Below are 15,674 nucleotides of genomic sequence, written 5' to 3'. Positions count from 1 at the left end.
GATCATGACCTGAGCCGAAATCCAGAGTTGGCTGCTTAACCGACTGAGCCACCCAGGTGCCCCCCACCTTAACTTTATGTTTTTGTCATTCATCCATGTTGCTGTGTTTATCAGTCATTTGTTTTTTACACGGCTGTATAGTATTCCACTGTGTGACTACACCACAGCTTACCCGTTGAACTAGATGTAATTACCATCGTCTCATCGTCCTCATCCCATCTTGCAAATGAGGAAGCTGGGGCTCTAAGCTGCTTGCTAAGTTTTTAGCCGGAGGTCATAGAATGAGGGTGACCCTGAGCAGGGATTTGAACCCATGGCCCTCTGACTTCAAAACCAGCTCCTCGCCCAGGGCAGCAGAGCCTCCCATCCCCCGGAGCACTGGGGTGGGTAGAAATGAACTCTGTCCCATGTGGTCATGACCTCCTTCTCCCTGAGGTACAAGTGGGAGTCAGGGGGCAGCTACCTGATTGGCCCCAGGTGGTGAGAAAATTGCCTCAGATCTGGCCGTTGCCAATATTTATTTTCACTGTGCCCCAAGCTGATGGCGCAGGTACGGTTGTCACTCCAGGCTCTGTACCTTGAGACCTGGCCTTCGCCAGCATGTCGAAATAATTGCAAACAGCCTAACCACGGTGGGAGCACCCTCATCCCCTGACCAGCAGCTGGCTCTCACGGGCAGGGGGAGGGAACCTGGCCTGGCATGTGGACAGCCCCTGCCCTGGCTCCTCAGAGACTAGTTTCCCACGACAGTAACTCAGTTGTAACCCTTTGTGACTCCTGCAAAAGCATTGTAGGCTTTTAGGCCAGAAGGTTTTCTGTAATCCAGGCTTTATCCCACCAAAAGGTGGGTCACCACAGGGACTCCTAGTGCCGGCTTGACCTCAAGAAAAGGCCAAGGTTCTGTCCTGCTTCCCAACTCTTGGGGTCCCTGCTGGTGCCCACCAGCCCAGAAACCAGCCTGAGAAGGGCCATCCGCAAGGCAGCAGGGGGAGGTGAGGAGCCTGGGTAGTCTCCCCAGCCCCCTCCCCCTCTGAACTCAGGCACTGTTTCAGGCAGTCCAGCCAGACGTGATTAAATGGTTGGCTACGTGCAGGGGAGTGAGATCCCGGGGAAGAAGGGCACAGGGCCAACTCCCCAGGTGGCCCTGGGGCACCCTTTGCTCTGTTGATCATTAACAGAAGCCACCCCATGGCAGGCAGAGAAGGGGAAAGTCCAAGGGGATGGCCTGCCCCTCCTCCCAGGCACTGTCCTCCAAACATGCCAACCCTAGGCCGTGTGGGACATGAGATCATGACACTGAAGGGGTGTGTGCAGAGTCATCTAATCCAACTGGCTGCTTCTTGCGCCCCTACAAAGTCTCCACGGGCCAAGGGAGACGGGAACTGACACCGGTCAGTTTGCAGTTACTATGTGCCAGGGACTGGGCCAAACGTACTCAGAACGCCGGCCGGTGACATGGTGGTGAAACACAACGAGGGAGCTGGCCTGCCTGGGTTCAAATCCCAACACTGCGAGCTGTGTGACAAATGAGTGAACGTCTCTGCACCCCAACTGCTCCATACAGAAAATGAGAGACGCTCCATGGGGTCACGTGAGCATTTAATGAGCTCACACACACGAAGTTCTCAGACTACCTGCCACTTATGAAGAGCTGTCACTGCTAACCGTTCACTTGATTATCAGTCGCCTCTTGAGATACAGATGAGAAATCCAAGGTTGAGTCACCTGCCCAAGGCACAGCTGACACAAAGGGAGCTGGGATCTGAACCCAGGTCAAAGGGTTCCATCTCCCTTCTTCCTCCATGCCATGGAAGCTTCCTCCTGCCATGACTCTCTCTGTCCCTTTGGCAACCAGGGCTTCATGATCCAGTGGGCTGCAAAACTATCTCATGTCTGCTCCTTTCACCAGAATGCCAGTGAGGTACCGTATGCCCCAAACTTCCTCCTGAAAATGAGGCTTCCTGGCCCGGAGAAGTAAGTCATTGCTCAGTGACCAAAACAGCTCATTTCCTTTTGCTGCTCCAAGGAGGGTCAGACCATGGGTTGCCAGGTCAACAGCCACGGAGGCCCTGCCCTCATGCGGACCCCCAAACCAGAGATGCCCCAAGGTTGGGGACAGGAGGTGGGGAAGTAGTCTTGGTGTAGGCTAAGCTTACCTCTAGCTATCCCTACATGGCTCCTGTCCTCCCTGCTGTGGAGGAGCTGAGGGGTGGAGGTCTCCTGCCAGCTCTGGGCTCACACTTTCCGGGACCCCCACCAGCCTAGAGCACAGGCCCATTACCAAGGCCCCTCCATCTTCTAACATCCTGGAAGAAAGGGCCTAAAAGTCTCCTGATGGTTCCTTTCCCACATAGCTTTGGACCTAACTCCTCCTGTACCTTAAAAACCTAGATGGCAGAAAATCCAATTTTGTGGTGATAACCGTGCATGCGCCTGGGCGGCTACAATCCCAGACCGTGTGTTTCCCATGGAGATACTTAGGTGGGGTAAAGGGTCAAGGTTTGGGGATGGAGAGCTTCCCAAGGCCATGGGAGCCTCCCCTTGCCTGGACAGGCAACCCCCACCCTCCAGGAGTCAATGCTTCTACCTTTGGTATCACTCAAGGGACCCACTCCAACAGAAGCAATTCTGGGAAGGCTGGTGGGTATGTGTCACCATGAGCTAAAGCATTAGAAAGATGTCTGCCATCTGCTCATCAAGGTAAACAATTAAATGTCTTTTTGCCTTTAGTCAGTAAGGAAGATCACATGCCCCAACCACCACCATTACCACCCAACACACACACACACACACACACACACACACACACACACACACACACACACCACCCCCCCCATTCTGTTCTTCAGGGCCGAGCAGCCTAGGTTCACTCCAGTCCCAAGGAGGGATGCTGTTCCCCTACCTCCACCAGCAGGCCCTGCCTACGAAAAGGTAATTGTCCCTTCTTCTCCCTCATGCATCTCCCAGCAGGAGCCTGCCGGCCAGGGAAGAGCTGACAGGGTAGATAAGGTAGGTCTTCCCGGACAGCCCAGCCAATGTGTGCTGCAGACCGGACTGCCTTTGGGAGAGGCCGGGTGGAGTCAAGATGGAAATTCAACTTACTTCCCCCCACCCCCATAACTTACTGAGTGCAAGGAACCAAAGGCAGCCTCCAAAAGCAAGATCCATCCCTGCCAACCCAAAAAGCAACTGCTCTTAAGAAACAGACTCAGGGGTTTCAGTAGGATCCAGCCCCGCAGGCAGGCAAACACATCCCCTTCAAAGTGGTCATCTGGCCTTGGCTGCCATGCTTCTAGCCAAGGGGACCCCACTCGCCCCAAGATGACAACCCACATATTCTGCATGGCATCACGGGTGTTAACAAGACTGAGGTGGTGGGAACTCCTGAGGACTTCCTGTTATGACTGACCAGTTTAACAGCCACTTCCCCCTAAGAGCCCTCCAAATACAGAAGTGCATGTCAGCTCCAGGGGGATCCACCCCCAGCCCCAGGACTCTGGTTTGGGTCCCTGACTATCTCAGATGCTCCTCTCCAAGCCTGCAATGCTTCATCACACCCACCCCCAACAGGTGTTGACAGGGTAGAGTTTCTGGTCAATTTCATGTAGGAAAAACGAGCCTAGAAACACACAGAAGAACTCCCTCAAACCCAACTGGCTGGAGTACCATGTACTACTAGGTTCCCCCTCAGCACCCAAAGGAATGAAGACCACAGACTGGAGAAGACTAGAAAACTGTAGGCCTCAGCTTTTCTGAGGGTCCTCCAAAGCTGCCCGGGGTCCCAAGACTGGACGCCTGTCAAGAACCAACACACTGGGAAGATAATAGCGAAATGCGAGCTCCTTTGCAATCAATTTCCGTCCCATCCCCTCTACGCTGATACTTCCGCGGAGACTTCCGGCATCAACAGAGGGAGCTATATAGCCATAGGTTTAGCTCTGAGGAAGAAAAAAAAAAAAAAAAGCAACCAGTGCCCCTCCTCCCCCCCACCACCTGCATCCTACACAAAAGACAAAAACCTACATGCGAAGTCAAACCACAAGCCAAGTAAAACGAGCTTCACCATCCGTGTTTCTTGAAAAAAAACGGGGTTTATTGATTTTTAAACTGCAAATAGTCGTTACAAAAAGTTTTTTTTTCTTTTAAATAAATTCACACAAAGAAAGAGAAATAGAAAGCGACGGTAGTGACCAGCAAGAGGAATAATAATTACATTCATCTTAATGTGTGTGCCAGTTCTGTTTGCATTAACATTGGAAAACTCCAAACCTGGAATCCAGAACCTCAAATCTGCAATCGGAATGTCTTGAGATGGGCACGTGGAAGTCAAAGGGTTTCTTTTTTTAAATTTTTTTCCCTTTTAGAAGCCATACATAAGTTGTTTTCCTTCTGTACTGTCACAGAACTTTTACATACATTCTCAGTCCTAGCTGTGAAAAGGCCTAAAGAAGAAGAAACTCAATTTGCAGTCCAACACAAAGGGGGGAAATTTCTAAAATAAATAATCCAACAGTTTTTTGCATTTTTTTAAATTAATTTTTCATTTTTTTAAAATAAAATAACCAAAAAAAGTGTAAAGTTACAAAAAATGTCGTTGAAGAATAATATATTAAAACTGTGGAAAAAAAAGGAAAAAGACACGTCACAAAATTTTAAGATTAATATGAAGATCATAATTTAACATAAAAGAATATATTCTATGGATTTGTCATCCCGATAAATATGAACAAAATTAACAAAAAAAAAGCATAGTTTTGGCAATAAATACGTTTTGATAAGTTAAATAAGCTTTTTTATATTGATGTGCAGTGACAAGCAAAATTTTTGCTCTCCAATTTCTGAAAGTTATATGAAGTTTAAAACCCAGGGAAGAAAGCATGGCGTGAGTGCTCTAAGGACAGGCCTACGGTATTCTAGAGCAAAAACCATTACAGCTACTTCTACGGGAAATCGTTTTACACAGATATTGTATGTGGAATGAATACCATTAACTGCTCACCCCTTACATGTTTTTTAGCTTTTCTCTCATTTTTTTGTTATTTTTTTGTTTAAAGATGTCACATATGAACTGGGGAACTTTAGCACCAAAATCAAGTCTCTCATAGTCCATCTAGCTTCCCCATCCTCCCCACTTAAAAAAAAAAAAAAAAGAAAGAAAGAAAGAAAAAATTAAATCACAAAGTCCCACTTATGTCACAATCTTCATCCACTTTTTCAGTCTTCCTTCCTGTAGACCTACACGAACCCAGGCAAGATTAGTCAACAGAGGTTCAGGTCGGGAAGAAAAAGGTTTTGAATATCAAGATAGGTTTCCCCAAAAACCCGAGTCTGGCAACAACTCTCCCTAGAGGGGTGCGGGGGTCATGGGGAGGGGGAGGAGGAAGTGTGTGGGAGGCTGAAGTAAGGGAAGGTGCAGTTGGGTCGCCAGTGGAGGGAGCTGCTGGTTCTGGGTCCCCTCCCCCTCCCCATGGGCAGAGGCTCTGGGAGGCCCACGGGTGCCCTCTGGCGCTGAAGAGGTAATGTAGTCACAGTGACAAAGTTAGATTACAAGGCACTAAATTGCTTCTGTAAACTGTTACTGCTTTTTCTTTTGTGATTTGGCACTTAAGGCTTAAGCCAGGGGGAAAAGGCATCTACTGACAAATATGGGACTTGTCTGTTCTGCGTGGTAAGTGGGCTATAAAATCGAGGAGAGGGGGGTTTCAAGCCAGAGGAAGCTACTGACAAATTGACTTGTCCTTATGTTGGGGGGGAGGGTTAAGAGGGGGGAGAGGGAGGGGGCATTCCAAGGTTCTGGGGGAAAGGGGTTGAGCTTAACCTTGTTAATGCAGGGGTTGTGGGGAATCAGATGGAGAGGGAGGTGAGGGGAAGGATGGGAGGGGTGGAGTAGGCAGGGGGTCCCTCCCTACCCTGGTTTAGTCATCTGAGATGGAAAGTCTGCTGAAAATGGGCAGGCGTCTTGAGTTGTCCAAGGTGGGGGAATCTGAGCCACTGTGGCTGCTGCTGGAGCTGCTCAGATAGCCCTCCTGGTCCGAGAGAGAATCCTGAGGGCTGGGGGGAGAGTCAAACATGTGAGGGGACTCGGACATGGGCCGGAAGAGGAAGGTGGTTGGGGAGCCACCCCCAGGCAGCCCCATGCTAGGGGCAAAGAGGCTCGCCAGCTCCTGGCTGGAGAAGGCGAAGGGGTTATTGGTGCCATCTGGCAGGGTGGGTGAGCCCAGGAGGTCATCGGCGCTCAGGATGGGGGGTGGGGTGATGGACGTGGGGCTGTCCAGCAGCCCCGTGGCAGCGGCGGTGGCAGCGGCACTGGGAAACCCAGCAAAGCTAAAGCTATGCTGGAGGCGGGGACGGTCAGCGGAGAGGTCCCGGGCCCCGGCCAGGGCGCGGCGCTCCTCGGCGTTGTGGATGAAGTGGCAGCGGGGCCCATAGGGGCAAAAGCCAATGGTGTGGAAGGTGCGGCACAGCTCCGTCTTGTACTTGGGGTGACGGGTCAGACTTCGCAGCTCGTGGATGCCATGCGCGAACTGGCACTTGTCCCCGTACTTACAAGCGCCGTTCTCCTCGAAGGGGCGGCACAGCTCCGTCTTGTAGCGGCTGGAGTTGACCTGGCCGCTGCCCGGCTGCTTCTGGGTGGGCAGCAGCCGCTCGCCCCCTTCTGAGAAAGAGCGGTCTCGGAAACGGCTGTCGCGAGAGCTCAGAGAGGGGGCCGGCTCACCCTTGAGGCTGCTGAGGAGCTGGTTCTGGTGGAATTTGGAGCTGGGCAGGGTGACCGAGTGCCTCCGGGGGAAGCCCCCACCGGCAGGGGTGCCCACCGCCTTCCTGTCCAGCAGGCAGCCCCCTGCACTGGGAGTACTGTAGTTGAGCATCTTGTTACCCTGGAGGGAAGAGAGGGAAGAGAGAGCGTGGTTAGTGACAAAGGCCATCCACCAGGGCCAAGAAAGGGAACCCCTAAGGGCAGCCCCCTCCATAAGCAGAAATGCCCCTTGTGTCTCTAAGGAACCATCTCTAACTCTGTCCTGACAAGCCCCTCCCACTCTTCCTCCCACAGGCCACCACCTAGCTTTACTTTGGCCCCATACAGAAGAAACCACAAAATGCTGACCGGGATGAAATTGTTATACACGCACCCTACTCCCTGCACACTGCTCGAATGTGCCCCCATATCCTGTCCCCAAACGTGCCGCGTTGATCCACAAAACTGAACTTCTTTACCTCCCAAACAGATTCCTCAGCTCAAAATATCTCATACAGCTCAGACTTCTCTAGATTCCCCTTCCCCCTAACAAAAACAGGTAAACCTCAGGAGACTATGAGTACCGCCCTTTTAATCAGTCCCTCCTGCACTGACACTACACCACACACACACACACACACACACACACACACACACACACACACGACATGGCCTAAGACTCTCAACTTCCTCCTTCAGAAGTGTTCCCTTCCTTTGGCAACAGGTTTCCAGACCGCCTTTGCTTTACTTGCTGAGGGGCAGGGGAGAGGGAGGGGACAGGAGAAGGATGGGATTCCTAAAAACAAAATTCACTGCCCCATACTTGGGGAAGGGGTGCCTTCTACAATGATCTCCCCACCATTCTCGGCCCACCCCACCCCCTGCACTGGGAAGATGCCTTTGCAGTTAGTCTGGCTGCAAGGGCAGGCTTGGATAAGAGCGCCAGTGTTTAATCTTTAACGCAAAGCTGCAGGTGGGAAGGAAAAGGAAGCACCACATCCCCCCACCCGCCTCCTAGTCAACAGTGGATTTGGGGGGAGGGAAGCAGAGCCACCACAAACAGGTTTCTGTTCCAATGGGCCCCTGGTCACCTGCCCAATCTGTACCCAAGATTTGGAAAGGGTGCAAGCCGGGGACCTGGGAGTTGGCTCCCAGCCCATGTGGGTGTCATTGTGCAAATTCTAAAGTTTGTCCCTTAGGATCAGCTGCAGGGGATCGGGAATCTGTAACAGCAACCACCCCACGGAGCGGATTACAGGAACCAAGTTGAGAGCCGGTTCCCAACAATAAGGTTCATTTAAAAAGTCCTGCGGGGGGGGGGGGGTTGCAGAGGGCAAGAAAAAGAGAAACAGATCAAAGAGTGAGAAAGCTGGGATGAGAAGGAAGATGTGCAGGGGAGCTCAGGGAGCCGCCAGGGCAACTGGAGTCTGGGAAGGCGCAAGGAGGGAAGGAAGCTGAAATTCAAACTTTTTTTCATGTTGCTCTTCAGCTCCTCGTTGTCCCTGCACCCCAGCCCTGCAGCCCTGGGGCCCTGGCAGCTGGGCGGACTGGAGAAGCAAGCTGAGAAAAGAGAGGGACATGACCCGACGTGTTTAAAAGAAGGCACAACACTTTAGCAATTAAAAGTAGCCTAGCAGCTCCCCGATTTCAAATTGGGGAGAGGGGGCGAAAATAATTTAACATCCATAGGCTTTTGCTATGTACACTTAAACCGCACTCCTGGAACATTCAGTGTTTAAAACCTGCTTTTTTTTCCACACCGGCTGGCAAGCTACACCACTTAAGGAGGCCCCATTAAATCCTTGCTCGCAGAGCCCCTTGAGCTCAGGCCGGCATTTTGTTGTCGAGTCCCCCCACCCCCTCGGAAAACAGGTAAGCGGGCCAAACCTAGTCCCATTGTCACCCCAAAGTTTGCAGCACTGTAGGCTATCACAGAAGGAAGCCTGACCGCGCTGGGGCGAACCGAAGCCACACTGCAAACCCGTTTTGCAACATCCTTTTGAATCACAACTCTTGGCCTTTTTCTCGCAGATTCCCAGCCCTTCCACATCAGAGGGGGCAATCTCCCAGCAAAACGTCCTCCTGAGACTCACTTTGCCAAGGGGCGCCCCTGCTGACCCCACACAGGCTGGCGGTGTGACTGGAGAGCCTCGAACCCCTCCAGGCGGCGGCGAGACCCAGAGCGCGCACCGGGCAACCCGAGCCGACCAGCGAAACTGGGCTCAAGCAGCACATTAGGGACGACAGAAACACCGCAAAACTGCCCCGGTCTGCCAATGCCCCAAGTCCCCCGGGCAGCCCCGCCACTCAAACTTCTCCCCCCAAAACTCTAGTCTCCAAATTCCTATGCAGTCGCCGCGAGGACCTGTTGAAACTCAGGGTGGAAATGAGAGAGCCAAATTCCTTTAAACTGGGGAGGAAATGAGGCAGAAAAAAGACCCATCTCGCCTCCCCTCCTCTCCTCCCTGCTTTCCAAGACCTGAACTTTTGGGGGTTCTTTCTTTAGGCAAAAAGGGAAAAAGAAAACTTTGAGAAGCAAACCCTCCGCCCCACTTTACCTTGCATAAAACTTCGCTCAAGTCGAAGATGGTGGCAGACACGAGGGTGGTGGTCATCCTGGGCGTTCGCACGGGGCAGGGACGGGGATCTGGTGTGTCGCGAAGGTCTCGGTGCGGGGAAGGCGCAGCCTCCGGCTCTCCGATCTGGAGTCCCACACGCCTACTCCCGGCGCCCCTCGCCTTTCTGACTCTCCTCGGCCGCGGCGCGCGAAGCCCAATTTATAAAGTTCAGATTTGGTGGGCCGGGGGAGGAGGAGCTTTAAACTTATTTAAATGAGGAAGAGGAGGGGAAAAAAAGTTGATTGACACTGAAGTTGAATCAGCCATGCGGTCAAACTCGAGAAAAAAAAAAAAGAAACTTTCAAAAGGAAGAAGGGGGAGGGGAAACGAGGAAAGAAGCCTAAGAAGACGAGAAAAAAAAAAAAAAAACCCAACTGGGAGACTCGCACAACTTTTTTTTCTTAAAGAGGAAAAGTTTCGAGTCCGCTCGCTCGGCAGCCCGGCGCTTGGGGCGCCCCTCTCTGGGGCAGCGCGGCGCGAGGGGGAGGGGCGCGCCCCCCCTTTGTCAGGCTGCGAGCGCGGCTCTGTGACATCACTCATTCCACCCTCTTCGGGGTTCTAGTTGTTGTGTTGTTGTTTTTTTGTCGGGCAGGAAGGCGGGCTCGACTTTCTCTTTTTGCAAGCAGGAGCAGAAGCCCGTCCTTAGCGCCCGAGCTGCGGTTTCCATCTTGAGCAGATCTCCCTGAAACTTCTCCAAGTGCCCCCCACAACTTACTCTTTTCCCGAGTTCTCTTCCTCATTCGGCTGCCTTCCGCAACCGGGCAGGGCCAGGAGATCGGGAATTTGGGACGCACAAAACGTTCAGGTCTAGGGGTTTTGGGGTTTTTTTTCCAGCAGGACGTGGCGGAGGTAGAGTGGTGGGGGAAACTAGACAGACTTTTTCCCCCGGGAGGACTGGACCGGGCCGGGCGGGGCTAGCGCAGCACGATTTCGCGCGCCGCACGCGTCTACACTCTCCTGCGCTTTGCAGCCGGACCGCGGGAGGGGGAGTCGCGGAAAAGACCACCGCCCGCGCGGATTGCTTGTTTGCTTAACAGGCCTGGGAGTGGGATTTATTTCACATATCCAACTTTAAAGTTTTTCATAAAGAAAACCCGAACCCTCATTAATAATACCCCTTGCAGTCTACCCCCCCGCCCAATTAAAAAAAATCATTAACGCATAACTTTCCACGCGCGCTCTGAACTAGGGGATACACACACGCACACACCCCAGATGCTTGAACAATGAAAAAAGTTACTTTGGCAAGAATGAAGGTAAAGAAATGGGGGGGGGGCGACACTTTTAACTTATTGTCGCTTCTCCCCCGCCCCCACGGGAACGGAACATATGGCTTGTCACGCTGCGCTGTTTTGGCGGGATGGGGGGAGGAGGGTATGGGATCCTCGAAACCGAAAGCCCCCCCCAATAGATTACTCCTTTTAAAAACTGTTCTATATTTACTGTTAGGTTCGGATGCCTCTCCATCCACCCAAATAGAAAGTTAACGCGTCGCCCACGGCCCCCCGGGTGCTGGAGCGAAGACCCAGGCGGAAATTGCGGGGCTCTGTTTCTTTCCTATTTCCCCGCGTGCCCGGCCGCCTCCTCAGCCCTCGCACGTTTCTTCCCAGCACTCGAGGCCGCCGAGTCTGTTATGAAACCCTGAGCGCTGAGTGGCTAAGAGCGGGTTCCATTGCGATGTAATTAGGTCACCCCATTATGAGCACGTTTCTTTGGAAAGGACAGGGCGGGCGGAGCAGAGCGCTCGAGTCGCGCTCTCGCCACCACCACCCACCCACCCACATACACACGCATTTTTATTACATTTCAGATGTATTCGTCAACCTCCGAGCAGACCCAGGGAAACCTTCCAAATCACAACGAAAGGAACCGGTTGTTTTTCATCTTTGCGAAACACACAAGTTTAGCGGCAGCCACGAATCTACGTGATCCCAGCCCGTCTGCTTTTATTTGGCCCCTCTGACTTAAACTTATGGCCCCCATTTTTAACCTGGCTGCTGCCCCTTGCCTTTCCTCCTGCTGCTGTCCAAGCCTCCTGTTGCTTCCTTCCCTCTGCTCCCATTTTTCAGCTTTTCTTGAAATCTGGCAAGCACCAGAAAGGGAAATAAATTCCATCCACCTTAATTTAAATCATTCAAGTGTAGGTTTCTTAAAGGGGTGTTTGCTCTCTTTTCCCCAGCTCCAAGAAAGGGGGGGGCATCGTGCAGTTTCTTGGTGATGAGGTAATGAGTTCCAGATTTTAGGACAGAGCAGGCTGCGCGTTAAAACCACAAGGTTAGTCTGCGTCCTGATGTGAAGCTATTTCGTCTTTTTATCTCCCTCCCCCCTGCACCACCAAAAAAGGCCCATTGGTCTTTAACTCTGGAGGGTTCGCGAAGCTCTGCTGGGGGGACGGAGGAGGGTGTGGAGAAGCGAAGAAGGGGGACCCGGAGCGGGTGGGGCCGCCTTCCCGGCCCCAAGCCCGGCCCGCACCCGCTGGCCCCCCGCGGCTGCGGGACGGGTAAGAAGTACCGTCACGCGGCCCCAGCGCCGCAGGCTAGCTAAAAAGTCTTTTCTTTTTTTTTTTTACCCCCACCCCACCCCCCAAAGAGAACGCCGATTCCTCGAATTTCCTCCGCTTTTCCAACTCCCGGCCGCCGCTCCCCTCCCCCACTCCCGGGGTGCGGGCTCCGCGGGGCGGCGGCCTGGCCCGCTCGCTCCGGAGTTGTTTACCGGCCCCGCCGACCCACCGAGTTTGTTCCAGCTCCCAGAGCCTGTCTCTATAATTAAACTCTTTTTTAATTGTCGGGTTGAAACGTCATTTCGGGGACTTTCCAAGGGTGAGGGAGCCGGGGCGGGGGGGGGAGCGAGCCTCCTTAACCCTTCGCTAACCCGACGGGCCGGGGAGCGGCGTCCAGCCCGTCCGAGGAGGGCTGGGAGTCGGGGGGCCGGAGGCTGCCTGCCCCGGCCGGACGTGCTCCGCAGGTGCCCGAAGGCGGCGGGGATGGCAGCCAGCCCCGACCGCCGCAGGAAGCCGGACGAAAGCCGTGCGCCGCCCTCCCCGCCTCCTTCGCAAGGCAGTCGGCGCTCGGGTTCCTAACTCGCTCCGGGTCGGGAAAGGCCGCCCCTTCACCTGCACTGCCGCTTCCGATCGGGAGGCGATCAGCCGGGTCCTCCGTCCCAGGCCCGACTTCCGGGCCCTCCTGGCTCCCTTGGAGCCGATACCCTCGCGAGGAGGGGCTAGTCAGGTATTTTTGGTTTGGGGGTGTTAGGTTTTGTTTAAGGAGGAAAGTGAAAGTCCTCGGAATTAGGGAAGCGCGACGGACATATTCATGGGCCAGTCTGGACTCTGGGCGCACCTCGCGGCAGGTGAGAGGGTGGGGCGCCGAGCCCCCAGCGGGCCTGGCCTTGGTCACCGTTACCAGCGCCCTCCAAGACACCCTTCCCTGGGATCCCCTCCTGGCCATGGTTGCAACATAGGACCTGTCATCCCAGAGCCCTTTGGCTTCAGGTCATTTGCACAAACCCCCAAATTCTTCGGATTGGGTCTTGCCCTCCCCCTCTAACCCCCCCCCCCAACTTCTGCTACCCGAGACCCTGAGACAGCCACAAGGTCTCTGGATTAGAGAGAGGGGGAGGTATGGCCAAGTGCGCCTGAGAGTTACCTGGTTTAGAGCTCACCTGTAGGGCCTGTGGAATGCATATTCCTCCGCTTGGTCCCAGGCCCAGGGAATCAGAATCTCTGGGGTGGGGTCAGGAATCTGCATTTTTAGTAATTTCCTGCTAGTGACTCAGACATTAAGGTTTGAGAATCAGTGGTCCAAGACTTTGAAGTTGGGCCATCTGGATCCAAACCTTGGCTCTGTGTGATCCAAATGTTTCTAGCTGTGTGACTTTTCAAGACCATGACTAAAGCCTCTGTTTTCTCATCTCTGGAATATGGATAATAATACTGCCTAAAATTGGCAGATAAAGTGCTTAGTTTCAAGCCTAGCAGAACCCTTTTGTATGCCTAGCCATTGTATGTAAACTAAACCATTCTTGGGACCTTATCACACCACAAAACACATTTTGGGGAGTATTCACTTTGCAAAAAGTATTCTTCGGTATAAACATCCATGAAATGGTCAGCTAACACCTTTGACCACTGCTTCACCTCCTCCTTTCGTGCCTGGGCCTGCCTAGGGACATAAGAAAGCCCATGAGTTTTGAGCCCCCTAAACTTTGATGGGAAGCCCAACTCTGCCAGCAGGTCACCAGTTCCACAACCTTGAGCAGGTCCCTTAGCCTCTGCAATGGTGGGGAAGGTTAAACTCTTCCAGCCAGTGCTCAGCTCAGACAGCCCCTTGGCCTCCAGTCACTCCCAACTGCTCGCAGTTGCTGGTGGTCGCTGCACACCCCTCCCTGGGGCTTTACTCAAGAGGTTCCTTCCGCTGGGATTCGGGCAGCTCCCTGAGCAGGCCAACTGCCTCTCTCCCAGCAGTGCCACTGCAGCCTACAGCACTCCAGCCTTCTGCTGCATTTTATGGGAATTACCTATTTATTCCCACTGGACTATAAACTCCTGGAGGACGAGGGCAGCTCTGTTACCTGGGCCTCAGGAGTAGGTCCCGAGTAGGTGCACAATACAATTTTTCAGTTGTTACTGAACCTTGCTGTTGAAACCATTCGGACACGTTGGCCACCCTACGTCTGGCAGTGGGAGTAGAAGAAGGATTGCAGAGGTGTGGGGAGTGGCAGAAAGGGAGGGCTTGGGCTCTGCCACAAGGGGAGATGGCAGTCTTAGCACTGGGAGGCCGGGAAGGCCGGAGCTGGTCATTCAGGGAAGCTGGGCTTCCACAGCTAGCCCACGGCATGTTCTGTGCAGCTGTTAAGAGGGGACAGTCTAATGGAATGAGCACTGGTCTAGGAGTCAGGACTCTTGGATTCTAGAGCTACTCTCCTTCTAGTTCAGTCGATCATTGTCTACTCTGGGCTTCCCTATTCTGCCCTGTAGATGGAGAACGTTGGACTGGGCAGGTAGTGCTCAAACATCACTCTGAGCAGAATTATCTCGGGGAGCTTTTAAAACTACACAGATGCCCTCTCCCACCCCATCCCACCCCACCTCCAAAGATTCCACTTCAGTTGGTCTGGGGTGAGGCCCAGCATCTGTATCTTTGAAGCTCCCCAGATGATTCTATCATGAAGCCAGAAACATGGACATGTTTATTTTAGAACAGTGGTTCCCAACCAGGAATGATTTTGCCCCACAGTAAACATCTGGCAATGTCTAGCTGCATTTTTGGTTGTCACTTTTGGGGGAAGGAAGGTCAGTGCCATCGGCATCTAGAAGGTAAAGTTCAGATATGCTGCTAGACATCCACACAACAGCCCCCACAACAAAATGTATCTGGCCCAAAACGTGAATAGTACCCAAACTGGGAAACCCAGTTTTAGAGGCTTCCAACTCCAAGATTCCTGTGTACTTAGGCTCTATCCCCGCTCTCCCTCAAACCCCTCTCCTTACGGCAGCCCAAGTGATCTTTTTCAAAACCTAGACCTGATCTCGTGTTACACTTGCCTAAAACCCTTCGCTGCCCATCCTTTTAGAATAAAACCATACCCTCAGTCCAAGGGCATCTGACTCTCTTACTATTCCAGCCTGGACTTTCATACCCCTCCCTCCCCATCACCACCTCTCCCACTCCCCCAGGGCACTCCCTGTGCTCTGGTTAGTTTCAGATGAAATGAATGATACTTCCTTCTGCCCCAGGGCCTTGACACTTGCTATTTCTTCTATCTGAATTGACCTTCCTTTGGCCTAAGTAAGTTCTAAATCATCCTTTAGCATCCAGCTCAAGCATCACTTCCTCAGCCATTCCTGGAGTCCGCCTCCCCCCAACATGGCAAGGTATCTATCTTCTCTCTGATGTCCTCATGCCATGTTCATTTCCTTCAGAGAAGTTATTTCGGTTTATGAGTATATATTCATTCCTGTAACACTTTTTCACTTCTTAATTTAACACACAGAAAAATTGACCTATATTTGGTGTACAGACTATTAGCATCAATAGATTCTTGTAAGCACCACCATGATCAGAAAACAGAACATATCCATCACCCCCGAAAACCTCCCTCATGTTATCCCCTTGTAGTCATGCCCTTCCCTGTCCTTTAGTCTGCAACCACTGATCTGCTCCCTGTACTGTAATTTATCTTTTCCAGAATGCCATGTAAGTAGAATCACATAGTATGTATGATTTCACACAACATAATGCCTTCTAGATTTATCCGTGTTGTTGCATGTGTCAATAGTTCATTCCATTTTATTGAAGACTGCTGTTTCGCTGTATGGGTACACC

The 15,674-nt window shown here is 52.7% G+C and overlaps 1 protein-coding gene and 1 long non-coding RNA gene across 3 annotated transcripts; one reads left to right on the top strand and one right to left on the bottom strand.

Moving 5' to 3' along the window:
• Positions 1-4,075: 4,075 nt before the first annotated feature.
• On the bottom strand, positions 4,076-15,468 carry ZFP36L1 (ZFP36 ring finger protein like 1). The gene is made up of 3 exons (XM_008700407.2): positions 15,444-15,468; positions 9,292-9,484; positions 4,076-6,875 (listed from the first exon to the last, which is right to left on the bottom strand). Exons 2-3 carry the CDS (start codon positions 9,346-9,348, stop codon positions 5,916-5,918), a joined length of 1,017 nt encoding a protein of 338 aa, XP_008698629.1. The 5' UTR covers positions 9,349-9,484; positions 15,444-15,468; the 3' UTR covers positions 4,076-5,915.
• Positions 9,491-12,097, top strand: LOC103671706. 2 transcript variants are annotated; one of them, XR_005837677.1, is made up of 4 exons: positions 9,491-10,607; positions 10,801-11,030; positions 11,162-11,625; positions 11,941-12,091. It is a non-coding gene; the product is annotated as an uncharacterized LOC103671706 (long non-coding RNA). The 2 variants fall into 2 exon arrangements; XR_571032.2 differs by having other exon boundaries at positions 11,162-12,097.
• Positions 15,469-15,674: the final 206 nt, after the last annotated feature.

The sequence above is a fragment of the Ursus maritimus genome, unplaced genomic scaffold (assembly GCF_017311325.1).
Source record: "Ursus maritimus isolate PB19 unplaced genomic scaffold, ASM1731132v1 scaffold_25, whole genome shotgun sequence".
NCBI classification, from domain to species: Eukaryota; Metazoa; Chordata; class Mammalia; order Carnivora; family Ursidae; genus Ursus; species Ursus maritimus.
Note: the sequence above shows the minus strand (reverse complement) of the source record. Positions and strands in the feature narration are given on the sequence as shown.

Excerpts from the sequence above, each read along its gene's own strand:
- ZFP36L1 (XM_008700407.2), bottom strand. The coding sequence starts at position 9,348 with ATGACCACCACCCTCGTGTCTGCCACCATCTTCGACTTGAGCGAAGTT. Across the intron at positions 6,876-9,291 it reads TGAGCGAAGTTTTATGCAAG|GGTAACAAGATGCTCAACTA; the intron begins GTAAAGTGGGGC and ends TCTTCCCTCCAG.